The following is a 16,335-nucleotide window of genomic DNA, read 5'->3' as shown; positions in this document are numbered from 1 at the left end:
CATTACATAGATTTTGTAGGAGATTTAATGCTCTACAGAAAGGTCTCTTGGTAAAGATATTTTTTTTTTCCTTATGAAAAGCTTACAAAGCTTTGCAATCTCTTTACTGTGTCATTATCATTACTTTACTCTAAGCATTTCTCTTCATTTCTTGTTAATAAATTTCTCTTAACAATTCTGCGTTCGTCCTCTCTAACGTACAGCTTCCTTATGAGCATATACACATACCAGCGCACAAGTGGAAAATAATGAAAGAATTCACGTTACAGCTCAACTCAGCACCGTTCCAGCATCTGCAAAGGATTACAAAGCCAGACATACTTGCACTCCGCTCCAAGTTGTGGAAGTGGATGTTGGAGTCCTGCTTCCACGAGACTTCGAGCTCCATGTCTTTCGTGCCTGGCTTCAAGCGCCAGCACTGCAACGCCTTTCAGTTGGTGTTCCGGTTTCGGGTTGTGCTGTTCGTTGCCTTTTCCTCCTAAATAACAAACGTGTCGTTTTCTCATCCATCTACATACATACACATAAACATACATACAAATGTACATACATACGCATGCACATATAAACATATATCAGCATATACAAACGTTGTAATGCAAAGGGATGTTGAAGCGTAAAAAAAATATTGAAACAGTAAATATGGACATTGAAAAGTGAAAGAAAACATTTATTGTCGCAAAAAAAAAATTATATACATATGTGTGTGTTACTGTATCAAATAATTTAAATAATAGTGTTGTGGAAAATACTTCTGTATGCAGCAGGTGAAGAGAAAAACAATAAAACAGTAAAGACTTTGGTTTAGTAAATTTCATGGACTTTCGAAAATATCAAACGAGATTGCGAACTTTTTTTCAAAATTAGGAGCTGAAAGTGATTTATTTGGTAAAAACTTAATCAAAGTGTTTTGAAAATTTGAAGTTTTAGAATTTTTTTTGTGTGCTTTGTGTGTTGAGGCGGATTATTATGGTCCTTAAATTTTATTAAGAAAAGTTGAAAGTTTTTCTTCTAAATATGCAAACAAAATTCTTAAAAAATATTTAGCTTTACAACTTTTCTGTTTCATTGCAGGGAAAGTGAATAAATAAATCAATACTATTCAACGCTTTTTAAAAATAATTAAAGAACAGTTTTTTTTCTAAATCATTAAGTTGAGTTTTTTATTGGTGCTTTAAAAGGCTTGGATCTCCAAATTATTTTTTTAGTTCTTAATTCTATTGCTTCGATAAATTCAAGTCTTAAATAAATAGTAACACAAAAAGAAAAAATCTGGATATTTTATACTACAAATTTACACTTAAAAAAAAGAAAAAAAACTCTGTAAGATCGTTTAGTATGAAGACCATTTGAAAACCCAAAAAAAGCAAAGATTAAATAGAAAAGTAACAAAATTCCAAATGTGTTCTAGCTGCTGACAAAATCCATTGTTTACTTTCTGTAATAATTCAGTTTATTCTCAAAATATTAGTATGCTATAGCTATAGCTGTGAAGATCACAAGTGATCAGTGATATTGTTTGTTTAAAATGAAATAGGAATTTCGAAAAGCACCTAGTTTATTCAAAAATTAGCTTGAAAATATTTGAAGAAGTGTAGACTTTTTCTTGGAAATTTTTTGGTGCAAAGGGCGAGCAGTACCACGAATCGACTTTAATTTATCCATGGCTTAGCCTATTTTTTTTTGATCTTATTGCCACATACAAGTATATATTATTTCATCTTGACAAACAGTAATGAATTTAGAAGGCAAGAAAAAATTATCAAGGTCCATACATCAAGGACAAGATACCTTAAAATTTTTAATCAAACAACTTCAAAACGTGTTTGCGTTTAACTTGTTTTAAACTAGTTGAAAGTCTTGACTTAGCGTACATAGAATAAAACGTTTAATGCTAATAATAAAATATTATAATGACTTTTTGGATAAAGATTGTGAAATCAGCAACTTTGTTCTAATTTATTGTAATGTTTTTGGGAATTATTATAAAAGCTATAACTGACAGTATTAATCGGGCACTTTGAGCTTCGTTTACGACTTTTGTACTATTTTTTTTTTTTTAATTTAATGCCTTCAATAAAATAAGTTAACTAAAAGAGCTTGACAAGGGAATAACAGTAGTAAGCATACATTAGCGCGACACTGCAAGCAAACCTGTGCGGCAGCCAGCCACTCATCCAGGCTCAAAGCGCACTCCTGCTCGACTGGAATGACAGCCTGGCAGCTGGCGGCATCAAACAAAGCCAACTACTATCCATTGTGCGCTGTTGGCGCTGGTCCACGTTGCTGTTTTTCACTTTTCCAAAATCGAGAGCAGACAAAACGCACAATCCCGTGCTACTACACTGCGGAGCGACACAGTCCCAGTGCCACTTTCGCTCCCGTTGCTGTTCCCATTTCCATTTTTGTTCGTGTTATCCTTTCCGACTTGCTGCCAGTGACTGTGAACTCGCTTTGTGTGTACACATACACTGTATTTGCTTGTGTGTGTGTGTGTGTGTATGGTTGTCTGTGTGCCAGTGTCAGTCGGTTTGTGCGTGTGAATTGTGCAGTTTCTGAATAGATGTTGAATTTCGCTTTCGCTTTTGCCACAGCCGACTATGCGAAAGCAGCGAAAGGGGCGAAAAGTGAAATTTCCCAACACTGTAGCTCTGGCTGAGCTTGAGCTTGAGAGCAGTTGCCCGCAAAACTGTAGCTGAAAATACACAACAAGCAGAAAAAAAAACGCACGAAAAACAGAATGATAAAGGAGCAAATGCGTGCGAAGGTTTTGCTGCTGCTGCTTCTTCGCATCGTTATCGTTCGACGCTCTTCGTCGCCTCTCGCTGCGACCACCCAATATAGCGGCACCGCGCAGCAGCTCGTGTTCGTTACAACCACGACGACGACGATGATGATATGTCGTTTTCGGTTTCCAGTGTTATGAGCTCGTTAGCGTATACGCAAAATTTTCGTCCTTTTTAGCATGTGTCTCGGTCAACGGTACACTGTTGCATTTCGTTGTGCGTTGAAAAAGCCAAAACTAATTCTATTCACTGGTAAAAAATCTACTAAAATCATAAATGTGTTTGCAAATTTCATTTATTATAAGTTTTTAATTACTTGAGGATATTTATAGCTGTAGTGCGGTGCATAAGTTGCCCGGCTGTTCGCAGCGAAGTGCAAGTGAAGGACGAAGTGAGTGCTGCTGTGAAAGTGAAATGTGAAAAAAGTTTTTGCTGCCGAATAACAGGTGCCTGCTGTTGTGCGTTCCCCTCGACGCCCTGCAGTCCACACGTGATTCTTCTCTTGTGTGCTTCTTCTTTTTCGCCATATAGTCCGTTCCCTCGATTTCCTCTTCATCTCACAATGCCAGCCTCCAATTAAATACATTTTTTTCTGTTCTGAAATACGCTTTTGACTACCAAAGCCTTCTGGTTTATATTCTGGTTATATTATATTTGCATGTTCTCTCTTCAATTTAGCAACGTGTGTGTCCAATGTATTCACTTTTAATTCACTAAAATAAATTCGGAAACCGCACAAAATAGAAAGTGAAATTGCTCACTGGACACCCTCTCCTGTCGTTATCTGCGAAAGTATTTCAAGTTCATTGCAAGCTGGTTGGTGGAACAGAAACGAGCGGAATCGCTGAGAATATGCTGTGTATTTGTAGTGCGAAGCCATAGATATAAAATTAGATTCCACAAAACAGAAAAGCTGTTAAAAATAAATTGGTTATACTAGGTGGAAAAATTATGTTCGAAATTATAGACAATATTGTGACACTTGGAAATAAAAACACAACACTTTTATATCGGATTCAGTCATTATAGTTGCCAATTGCGGGTTCTTCAGTTCATGTTCCTCAGAACTATTGTACAAAACTTGTATATGTATATTGCCTTGCTGGTTTAATTCGTTTTCCTGTCTACAATTTGGCCAGAAACCCTTTAAATTTCAAACCTGAAACCAACGACGCTCTAATATTTTTTGTCTGAAATCTTAATCATTCTTGTTACGAAAACTCTTTTAGGAGCTAGAGGTTAATCAAATTGTTGTTCGTTTTTAGTAAGTTTCTTATCAATAAATGAAGTCGGCGTGTTATAAATATAAAGCTCACCTAACCAGTCAAGATTTCATGTCCTTCGTTACAAATAAAAATATGTTCATACAATTCCCTCGAAATCAGTTCTACGGTTTTGGTTTAGGTCTCTCTGATCATGAATAAGATGATCGATCTGAAATTTTGCACACATTTTTTTTCCTCCAAGAAGCTTTTTTTCGGATCCGCTGATATTGGATTACGATAAGATGTATATAATACCATATGTCATCCTACTTACCGATCAAAATCTAGTTCTTGTGTGGAAAACCTCTTATTTTACCAGATATTTTCAGAAAGGGCCACTATAGGATCCTCCTATGCTATAAGAAATATTAGCCGATTATTTAAACACATAGTTTACAACGTTGAAATTGAATTCCAAATGAAACTACATTTTGATCCATTACTGAATATAACTTGAATAAGATATGAAATGCTTAGATTATTTATATGGTAAAGCTAAATGTGGCAAGTTAATAAACCGCACCATCTGCACGCCCACAGCGCTGTAGGTACTTAAGTGCATTGCACTTATCCACCATGCCATGAAAATGTTGCTCATTTTCAAAGTTAATTGCCAACACAATGAGCAAACATAAAAGTATGAATAGCCGAAACACAGCATGAATGAAACACACAGCAACCGGTGGATGTTTGTGCTGATGACATGCTCTTGCTGAGTTTTTGTCTAGTCTCTTTTGTTAGTGTTTGTGCGTACTCAGCTTTGAAGGTCAAATGAAGGCATCAAAATTAATGAGAAGTGCCTCTATTAAAAGAGGAAAACAAAAAATATGTTGGATTTTTTTTTTTGTGTATTTTAGAATAATGTATGTATTAAATGCTTGTTTATATATATATATGTATGTGTGTGTAGCGAAGCACAATAGTTGATGAAATTACATATTTATTTTTTATCTTTGCAGGATGCACACAAACAGGCAACGGACATGAGGCGGGCACAGAGTGACCATAGGACACGCACCTGTGAGTAGATGAAGGAGAGAGATAGCAAAGTAACAAATAAAAACTTAGATAAAACAACAAAAGCTCGAGGAAAAAGGAGGAAAATGCACGAAATTAAAGGCGGTGGAAGGAATGTGAATGAAAAACAGTGATGAAGGTGTTAAAAAAAACAAAGAGGGATAATTTTGATTCAGAAAAATTAACGAAAGCGTAGTGCAATTCAGTGAGTAAACTAAAACAATTGCGGTGTGTGATAGAAAGTTTAAAGTAAAACTGAAAGCAGCTAAAAATGCTGACGATAAAAACTTTATAACAAAATTTAAAGTATTGTTGGGAATTGGCATATAAAAAACTGCAGCAACACGCCGAACAGCAACAACGTTTATGTTTAAAAAAAAAAAATTGCGAACTTAAAAAAAATTTAAATTAATAACGAAAACGACGAAAATATAAAAAATAATAAAATATTGAAAAACACGATTGTAATTCTGTGTATATTATTTGCAAAAATAAGTGTAAAATGCGGCTACAAACCGCGCTCCAAAAAAAAAAATCGCTTAAATTAAACTAATCAGAAAGCACGAATATTGAAAATCTGCGAAAAAACGACAAAATTCAATTAATTTCTATTATATAGAAACGATTGGCCGCGCAAACTGAAAATAAAATTACTGAAAAAAGCTAAATTAATTAAAAACAGCAAGTGTCACTTGCAGCTAATGCCTGCGCTGCGTCGACGTTTTCATTTAATGGCGATTACATAAGATCAAAGTAGTTAAATTAAACAAATATTATGCAAAGTAAAGTATAAACAAATTGTAGTTGTAATTTGACAAAAAATCACGCACACATTCATAAAAGTAAATATTAGCATAACGGTATAAATAATTAGAAAATAATTAATGTCAAATTTCATACAAAACTAGCGTTTAAATAGCTGTAAATTAGTTCACTTTAACAGCCAACAAAATTAGCAAAAATATTTCAGCAAATACATACAAACCAAAAAATCATAAGCAAATCACTTACATAACAAATTTTGTGTAATTCAGCGCATTTAAAGTAAACACAATATTTACATTGGTGATTGTGAACTGAAATTAATTGATAGCGAATAAATTAATAACAACAAAAATCAGAAATTAAATAACACTTAAAAGAGCAAATACAAAAACATAAAAAAAAATAAGAGAACAAAAAAAAGTATAATAGAAAAAACTTCTCAATGTCCTTCTATGGAAATCCTCGCATTTAAAGTTTAATACCAAAAAGCAAAAAAAAAAAAGTTCCCTAAGATAAGGCAAAAACTACCGAAATCAGCAGCAACGTACACGCACACATACATATAAGCCTAAACGAATGCATTCAGCGAAACCGCAATAAATAAATTCATTAAGCAAGTAATCAAGTGTATTTCATTAGTCATTAAACCAATTTCAAGAACGACACATTTTGCTTAGGCGCTCATTAAACGAAAAAGTAATTGTATAAAAAACCGTGTAACTGAAAAAAAACTCGTTCAATAATTGCATTAATATTAACATAATATAATATTGCATAGATTTTAGAATTATATTGAAATATGATTGTCTCTTACAAATAACGGTGTTGTGTAAATTACGGTTAGAGTGTATTAAATAGCAACTGGACTTTTGAAGATTTTGAAGCTGAGCAGCTAGCACGCACAGAACACTAGAAGAGGTAAGTGTTCTCTAATATTTCATATAATTAAAATAGATTATGCAAATACAAAAATTATCCTTGAAAACTTCTGACCCATATCCGCATACCTTTTTAATCGAAAGTTGCGCTTTGTTCGTTAGATGAAGTGCCTTGCGCTGATCACGTGCTCAGCCATTATTACTTGCAATCGCTTTTTATGGTGTGAAACTTAAGTACAACATAATGTAGTATGCCTGAATGTAGGCAACGATTTTGTTCAGATTTTTGGTATATTAGCTAAAATAATGTTTTGTCGCTTTTAAATTATAGCACGAAAGCTCTAAGGCGCACGCCTGGTATGACAGCGACTTTTGGCAATTAAAAAAATAGACACTATACCAATTCTTTTAAAATTTCATGTTAACGTTTATGCATAATTTGAGAGTACACAGTAAAATTAAAGCAGTTATTTGCTGCAGTGGACCGATATCGTCAGTTCCGAATGAGCAGTTTCTTGGGAAGTAAAGGCAGTGTGCAAAATTTCAGATCATTATCTTAAAAACCAAGGGACTAGGTAGTTCGCGTATATACAGATAAACGGACAGACAGATGAACATGGCTAAATCGACTCACCTTGTCACTCTGATCATTTATGTGTATATCTTGTAAGGTCTTCGGCGTTTCCTACTGGGTGTTACAAACTTCGTGGCAAACTTAATATACCCTTTTTAGGATATAAAAATACTAGGGGTTAATGTCAAACACATGTGTTTACTTTGACAACTGGTTTGACAGCTATACCTTTTGTAAATTCGGCATCTGCAAAATAACACCATACTTATATACATACATGTATACCACATATAAAATTAAAAATTTGCTAAATGCTTTCGTATGACAGTTTCAATGACATTTCCTGAATAACAAGCGCTTTTTTCCATTTGCTCATCAAAATTGTCACAATTTTCTCAATTTCAAGCTGATTTAACAGCATAAACCCAAACAGCATGTGTTTGCGTTAAACCATTATTAGTTTATCAGAACTGTATGCCTTTGTCAAAGGCAGGAAAAGAGAACGCAAGAACAAGAAGAAAGGCATCAGCCAAAAATTGATCGACAAACGAAGCAAAGCAAAGCATAATTCCCACACTGCTGCTGAGGGCGCCTGACAGCAGGAAAGGAGATAACTAAAGAGCAGCCTAAAAGTATACTTCAGCTCATGCAGACACAAGTTACACTTGAGTGTGTGAGGATGTGTAACAAACGAGCGTGTCTTTTTATAGAATATATGAACGTAAAAATTAAAGAAAGAGGTGAATGAAAGCGCCATGGCATGGGACGAAAAGGGCCAAACAGAGTGTCATTAACTTTCACCTCATTAAACACAAACTCGAGTATAGCTTAAGCCGTACTTCAATACTATAAATTCCACACTACTAAATTTTATCTGCCATCCTCAAGCTCGTCTACAAATGCTGTAAATCCTCAGACTGCGGAAACACAGGCACTAAGCCTAACAGCCACACACCCATACATGCATACAAACACCCAGAAGCTCACATAGCTAACAGCAAACGAATCAGCAGTGCAGAATTTACTTGTAGGCGTTCACATATACACACATACAAACACACATACAGAGAAAACTTTTGTGTATGTAAATACATACATTCGCGCATTAGTGGCAAACAAACAAAGCAAAGAGCAGGAAAGTAGGGGCGAAAAAGTTTCGGGGTATGCGACGAAACAGAAATAAGTTGAAGAAAAGTGGTTCAACAGCAACAGTGCAAATTGTGTAAATAAGTAAGTGAGGCAAAGCAGCTGTGAAGTGGCAAATGGCGGCTGAGGCCCCGTTCACACCCCGCTGAGGCCCGAGCGAGCGATGCGCTAAAACCGCGCCACTTGTTGTGCAGCGTACGGGAGAATGTGTTTGTGTGTGTGTGTGTAGTGCTGAGGCGTAGTGGCATAAAAGGGATACTCGGAGGCATATTTACGACGCTGTTGGTAAACATGTGTATGTGTGTGTGTGTTACTGCACTATTTGCCTCGCTTTGTTTTCATGCCTGCAGCTTTTTTCGTGTGACGCACTCATACATGCATAACAGTATTTATTTCTGGGTCGTAGACTTTTTCAATGAATGCGAAATTAAATGCAATTTATTTGCGCGAATGAGATAAAAATTAAAAGTGTAAACACACACGGCTGTATGGATCTGAACGAAGTAGTTGGAGGCGGTGGCGGTGTATTAAATAAGAATACATTTTGTGTGCGTTTAAATCTAGAAAGACACATTTTGTAAACGAAACGTGTATTGTTATTATTAATTCTAAATTTGTTCAGAAAAATATTGAAGAAAATTAAATTAGAATATATAAGCTTAAGCGATATAATCTAAACCTTGAAACGATAGCAGGAATAATATGAACGAGTTATTTATCATAGCTAATTTGAAGGTGCATACCTAATGTGAAATTTCGAAAATAGCAATTTTCTGTCAAATAATGAATAATTCGCTAAACATTAACACTTTACTGAACATTTATTGTGCGGTTGCAATAATTCCGCATAAATTTACTCTCAAAACTTTAAAATTACACTTTGTTTTACATTTTTCTATACAATAAAACCAAAACTCACCCTTTTTAGGAGATCTCAATAGGTGTGTACCTTAAAATTCGAAAAATTACAAGAAAAAACATTGACTTCGGTTTAACTGAAGCCAAAATACTCCTCACAAATACAAACCTTACAGAAACTTCATTTTGAGCGGTCGGTTTGTATGGCAGTTATATGCTATAGTGATCGGATCTGCACAGAAAAATTGCTGCATTGCTTTAGTCAATAATCCATGTAAAATTTCTTGATAAATATCTAGACAAATAAAAAAGTTTTCCATACAAGCACTTTATTTCTTTCGTTCAGTTTGTATGACAGTATATGCTATAGTGGTCCGATATCGACGGTTCCGACAAATGAGCAGCGTCTTCGGGAGGAAACGACGTGTACAAAATTTCAGATTGATATCTCAAAAGCTGAGTTATTTGGTCGCGTATATACAGACAGATAGGCGGACAGACAGGTGGCCATGGCTAAAGCAACTCAGCTCGTTATGCTGAGCATTTTAATATATATTTCATAGGCTCTCCAACTGTTCTTTCGGGGTGTTACAAATTTTGTGCCAAACTTAATATAAAAAATAGATTAGAAGTCTCTCTTTTCATTAGCATGTGTTCGCTTTAATGTTTTGATCTTATTGCCACTGATTTGTCAAGTACACACTAGAATTTCTCTCTGCTATATTATAAACGCAGATACTTCAGTGCCTTTCCAAAATTTAGCAAAAATTGTTAATACAATTTTTTTAACTAGAAATCGATTATAGAAAAGGTTAAGTCCGCAAATGTTGCCTACTTAGCATAATCTTATACAACCATATGGTTTACAGATGCGAGCAGGTATTTTGTTGTAGCATAGTAAATACCATGTAGATAAACTTAAGCATACCCTCGTAATTTGCTTGACATGATATTTTGTACCTAGGCTCCATGGCATCACTCAAACTTTTCTCCTCATTTTCCACTTGTAACCAAAGGCATGAATTTATACAGCTTCCTCAATTTGAAGCAATTTTAACGTAGTGTAGTACTTTTGCTTGTCATCTCGCTACACATCCCACCCAGCACCGTTCCTACCGAGATTTCGTGTACCACCAGTAACGCACTTTTCTACTTGCTGCACAACATTACATTACATGTTAAACGCTTAACTACTTGCGCCATTATTTTTGCTAATATGACCGGGATTATTGCTGTTGTTGTTGTTGCTTTTGTACAAATTTAATTTTATTACGAGAAATGATTAATTTAAAAGATTTCGGAAAATTAATGGTCTTTTGTGCAGTGCGTTTACCAAGGCTTGACGCTTAACTACATTGTTGTTGCTTCTATTGTTGTTCTTACTACTACCGAAGTGTGCCATTAATATATGCCCCTCATTTGCGTTGAGTGTGTGTGTAACCGTGCGTTGGCTGGTTCGCCCATTTCACCGATTTTCATAATGACTTTAATGCCCTGAAAGTATGCCGCAATCTCTTGTGAGCGTGAGTGTTTATGTGTCCTTGCAAATCCGGTGGAGACTGGGTTCGTAGCAAGGGCTTGAGAAAGTTTGCCACACAGTTGCCATAACTGCATGTATTGTTGTCAATAGCTTGAATTTGATATCTGGGCGCCATGTGATTTGCAAAGCGGCGTGCAATTTTCTTGCCGCCGTTTATTTCTTAGAATTTGTATTTAACGCACAGTTTGTCCGAGTTTGGCTTGTTATTATTTTTTCTAATATTTCACTTAGTCTTATTACTGTGAGTAAATATACTCGTACATAGAAATATATAAAATATTATGTTGCATTAATTTTCCTCATTTTTTTCACAAAATTATTGTGGCCTAGATATTTAAAAATAATTCAAAATTCGGCTGACTTAAATTTAGGGTTACCACCTAAAATGAACATTAAAAAGAAAGCATAATACTTTGTAAGAGGTTAATGTGCCAACAAAATCTTGCCTGACAAAATGTATATATTTTAGTACGAAACAAGAAAAATACATAACTTACGTTGCACCGAAGCCATAATCCTCTACAGAGGTGCATTCTTTATGGCATTAAAAAGTTTAAAAAGATTTTTGTCGTGAATTTGATCATTCAGTTTATATGGCAGCTGTATGATATAGTCGTGCGATCTAACCTATTTCTTCGTATATTGTGTATTTTCTGGTTTGAGTTTGAGGGGTCAGATTGTATGACAACTATATGCTATAGTTGTCCGATATCAGCATCTCCGGCAAATAAGCAAACCAAATATTAAAAAAAATTGCTTAAGGGTGGTATAACATTTTTAATGCACGTGCGAAGTACAAGTAGTTCGTATGGACCATCCATGTCATATTTGAACATAATTGTATACACATATTTAAATAAATATATTCGTTATAGAAAAATAACAATATGAGCGCTGCGACAAAACTTTGAGTGAGAATAAAGTAATCTATTTTCGGCTTATCGGTTACCTATTGAAGATCGTTTACATTCACAAACTACCCGATTGCATTAAATGTAAGTGCGAGTCTCACACTCATATTCTGACACATAGACCCGATGACAATGAGTTCCGATAAGAAATCAACAGTTTAATAAACGTACAAAGCACAAAATATTTGGTTGGTGGTGACTTTAACAGCTTGGATCATGTCTAGATGACAGTCTTAGTGATTGCATCAAAGATTAAATTGAAAGAGAGAGTGCAATGAGCGTGTCTAATAGTGGTATTACTACTAGCACTAATGAAGAGAAAATTCAATAGACTCAATTAATATTAATTTCAGCTCTTTTGTATAAAAAAAAAAATATATGAGGGTATGCATATTCGGAAGTACCCTGAGGCTGCTTACCCAAGCTCCTGATATTTATAACGCGCTGCATTTTTCTCATTGAAGATAATTTTATACTTTAGTTTATAAATACATACTTATATGTATACATATGTACTTCCGTATTATTACATTTCTGGCAGCGCATAAATAAACTCAGCATATTCATTAATTTCGCTTATGGAGACCTAAAAACAACTGTGCATACATACACACGCATCATACACATATACACATATAATATATTGCTATTTAATTTGTGTGCAAAGTTCGAATGAATCACTTCCCAATGTAATTGTATTTTAGTGCTGTTCCGGGCGATAACGATTGCAAGGCAGGCGCCGAGCGCTGACGGATCGTATGACACATAATTGTAGGCAACAAAAAAAAAATTGAAACTATACCGTAAATCTAAAAACATTCTAACGATTGAAGTAAAATAAATTGTTGTTCCTAAACAGAAATATTATAAATAAAAAAAACAATAATTTTCAGTTTTTAGTTGAATGGATCAACGGCGATAAGACCACAAAAGAATAAGATTAAACCGCACACTTTGAATTAATGCCGAGTTTAGCAGACAAACTATATTTTGTTTTCATTTTGAAGATTTGGAAACCAAAACAAATATTTCTCAACTGGTGGTTCAGTGATATCTCTTTTGAGATGTGGGGTTTCGTGCAGATGAAGACGATCAATATATGTTATATTATTCTATGCACATTAAAATCCTTATCTAACGAAACTATTTATTTAGTTTGCGGCTAGTTTCTGTGCATAAACTCTGATATGCCACTATCTTGTTGTTGTTGCTTTTTCGATTGATGCTTCGGGTTTGCTTTAATAGGAATACTTTAACACTATGCTCTTTGTAGTTTAATTGTATTTTTGTAAATTTTCAGCATTCATAAAATCATGCATTTTTAAAAAGTAAAATATTTCGTTGCCAGAAATATTAGTTCATCGGGCAGTACTATATTATTTAGGGTTATATGACGAAAATATCTAGAGGTTCCACTCCATAAGAACTGCAGTTGCTCTTAGCAGATCAGGTGTTATTTTGATTGCTTAACGATTTGCACGTCTCGAATTTCACTTGATGCACATTATGAGTAGCTATTATATAATATTATATTATATATAGAAAATCTCAGTTATACACAGTTATGAAGCATGTTGGCATTTAGTTTTGAGTAAGTCGTCTCTCCACATCATTGAAATCAATTAATTTAATGATCCAAGCGAAAGCTGTAAATCCATATTTATTTATGGTTGATAGGAAATTTTTTAATTTGACAACGCCAAGGGAACCAGATTTTATCTAAACCTTCTATTACAACTCCGATCACCAACGGTTGTACTGAAATTTCCTATGGGGTTCATGGCACAACTCGGAACGTGCTTGGTTGTGTAGAATCGTGTGCAAAGAATATTAAAGAAAAGACAAAGTCGCTAGTGCGACTACTGTACTGCAGCATTAACAAACTAGCCGATAAGCAGAGCTAAGGATACCAGCACAGAATTGAATTAATTGACGATCAGTTTGGATTGAGTGCTCGACACGCTTAGAAGTGCTGCGATTCATTTAGCCACATTTTTATATATAAAAAAAGTTTTATATATAAAATAATTACAAAAATTAAAGTTTCTAAATAATAATAATTTAAATTGTAAGGATTACAAAGGCTTTGTCTACCACATATAAATAAATAAAATAAGATCCGGAAGGTTGACAGCGCACAAATCATGTCACGCTACGAAAACCAAGTGATCCTCTCGATCTTTTTGTTGATCCAACTGACGACGTTGTGTCTAAGCGGTGCATCCAGTACTACTTCGACGGTTAGCAGCGGGTTCGTGGGCGACAGTTCACTTGATCTGAATAATAAAAACTACTATTGCCTGCGGAATGTAACCTATTATGAGGAGATAGCTGTGGACAAGACCCGCGAAGTGGAGATTAAACCGAGCGGCGCCTTCAAATGGTTCAAGAAGAGCAAAACACAGGTGGAGCACTACGTCGATATGGTAAAGGTGCCACATCAGCGACTAAAGAACGACTGCTGCGAAGGTTACGCGATGGCTGCCAATAAGACTTGTCTGCCAGTTTGCGAGCCCGCTTGTCCGACCAACGCCTTCTGCCATGCACCCAAAATGTGCCAGTGCCGACGTGGCTACGACGCTGTCAAGTCGGCGCTGAATGGCACACACTACTGCGAACCGCGCTGTGCGTCCGGTTGCCCCTATGGTGGTAAGTGTATGGCGCCAGAAGTGTGCGAGTGTGCACTCGGCTATCGCGCCCATGCGGGCAGTTGCATACCCACTTGTGCTTCGGATTGTTTGAACGGACGTTGTATAGCGCTGAACCAGTGTAGTTGCGATGCGGGCTACGCTAAGGACTCGGCGACCGGTGAATGTGTGCCATTGGTGGACTGTGGTGTGGTGGATTGCATAGAAACGGCAAACACTACTGAGAGCAGCGACGGCGTTGAAGGGACGATAAATAGTGTAACAGCGCTAAATATAAACGAGTTCGACACGACCGAAGCTGAGCTGGTGGCTACCGGCACCGACGAAAATGCCATCACTGGTAATCCAGCATACAACAACTCTGATAGTGATGGTGATGATGACGATATTGTACTTTTTCCCAGCAACGAGGAGGAGACGAATTGTACACTTCAGCCCTGCATCGGTAATACTGCATGCAAATTGGTTGGCAGTTGCGCATGCGCTGACGGCTTCATACGCCACCAACCGGCACCAGTGAATAGTGTAGAGGTGGGCCCCATTTGTATGACAGCCAGCGACCAGGATGGGCTCACAAATAAACGCGATGCTGATGGTGGTTGGACAGCTAGATTCTTTATAATTGTAGGCGTGGCGGTGATGATGTGCGCTTTGGCTGTGTTGTTCGTAAAGTTGTGGCGTCACCAGCATGGCTCTTTAAATGTGGAAGGTGAGCGCGAGTCATTTTGGTGAATTTTTCTTTAAAGATTCATTGAAAGCGAGTGCATATTCATTTAATGGTCGTTATTTATGTTATATTTTTTGCAGGGAAAACCGAACCGTGTTGTAGATATGATAAAAATAGTACAAGCTCAGACAGCGGACATGTGGACATGTGCTGAGGGATGGATGTGTAGTTAAGATTCATTGTGTATGTACGTATGTACTGTCTCTCTTTCATTTTTAAGCTTTAATATGTTAATAATATGCCATAATATCATTTAGTTGTTATAAAAGTTTATTGTATATATAAAACATAAAAATAAATAAGTAGATAAGTTTGTATAAAATATTATTTTCGTTTATTAAACTTTTTACTGTCTTCTTAAAAGAGGTTGAGTTTTGTGAAAAGTCGGTGGGTATTAATCTCAAACGCTCCATCGCCTCGGGGTTAGATGGAACAAAAGAACCAGATGTATAAAAGTGTGGAAGTTATTATTTTTATATTTATGGCGTATGCCATTTATATTTTAAATGATATAATTTAATAGTATCCATTCTTTGTTTTTATCCTAAACTTTAGGATACTGGAGACTATTAGGAAAAACTATGAAATTTGCTTTCTAAAACTGACGATATAACTCTCGATCGTTCCGGTTACCTATGTTAGACCCGTCTGTTGTATGACGAAGTATGTTAGGCGATGTTAGTCAGTGTTAGAAATCGCTCTTCGCTTCTCAAAAATTTGATTCAATGCTCGTTTGCAATTCACAATTTATTTCAAACTTTTTTATTTATCCAAACCCGACATGCTATAAGGGTCTAAAAGTGTGTGTAAAAACTAAATGCCAATTATTTCTTCCATAATATTTTACTAATAAATAAGTACGAAAAGTCTTAAGCTAATCAAATAATGTTCATAATTTTTTCTGAGAAGTGATTAATACTAACTAATATCGGAACTCTTTGAATGAAACAAAGAAAAACTCATATTTTTGCGTCAAGCAATCATAAATTATTTGTGCTTTGTTCGAAATTAGTATTATAATCGGGCGGCGCAATAGGAACGTTTTTGAATGTTCAGATATTATTTATCAGCGCAAGTTTTAATTATTAATTTTTATTCTAAATACACTCGGGTCTAGTTTTTTATTGAAATATGATAAAAACAGTTTATTTGGTTTCAAGTTATACCTGCGTTTGTATGCGTGAGTGTCAAAGTGTGTATTGGCTGCATAATCCGGTAGG

The 16,335-nt window shown here is 35.5% G+C and overlaps 2 protein-coding genes across 2 annotated transcripts in view; both read left to right on the top strand.

The window, feature by feature from the left end:
- The first annotated feature begins 416 nt into the window (after window positions 1–416).
- LOC106624863 (nicotinic Acetylcholine Receptor alpha5) overlaps window positions 417–16,335 on the top strand; it is a 177,739-nt gene continuing 161,820 nt past the window's right edge. Inside the window, exons 1-2 of the mRNA XM_070107248.1 lie at window positions 417–888; window positions 5,011–6,751. The gene's annotated coding sequence lies outside the window, so the exon portion shown is untranslated. The remainder of the gene's footprint in view (window positions 889–5,010; window positions 6,752–16,335) is intronic.
- On the top strand, window positions 13,643–15,437 carry NimC4 (Nimrod C4). Its single transcript, XM_014243373.3, has 2 exons — window positions 13,643–15,097; window positions 15,196–15,437. Exons 1-2 carry the CDS (start codon window positions 13,885–13,887, stop codon window positions 15,267–15,269), a joined length of 1,287 nt encoding a protein of 428 aa, XP_014098848.3. The 5' UTR covers window positions 13,643–13,884; the 3' UTR covers window positions 15,270–15,437.

This window comes from Bactrocera oleae, chromosome 3 (genome assembly GCF_042242935.1).
Source record: "Bactrocera oleae isolate idBacOlea1 chromosome 3, idBacOlea1, whole genome shotgun sequence".
Taxonomy (NCBI): Eukaryota; Metazoa; Arthropoda; class Insecta; order Diptera; family Tephritidae; genus Bactrocera; species Bactrocera oleae.
This window is presented reverse-complemented; position numbering and strand designations above follow the sequence as displayed.

Excerpts from the sequence above, each read along its gene's own strand:
- NimC4 (XM_014243373.3), top strand. The coding sequence starts at position 13,885 with ATGTCACGCTACGAAAACCAAGTGATCCTCTCGATCTTTTTGTTGATC. Across the intron at positions 15,098-15,195 it reads TGGCTCTTTAAATGTGGAAG|GGAAAACCGAACCGTGTTGT; the intron begins GTGAGCGCGAGT and ends TATTTTTTGCAG.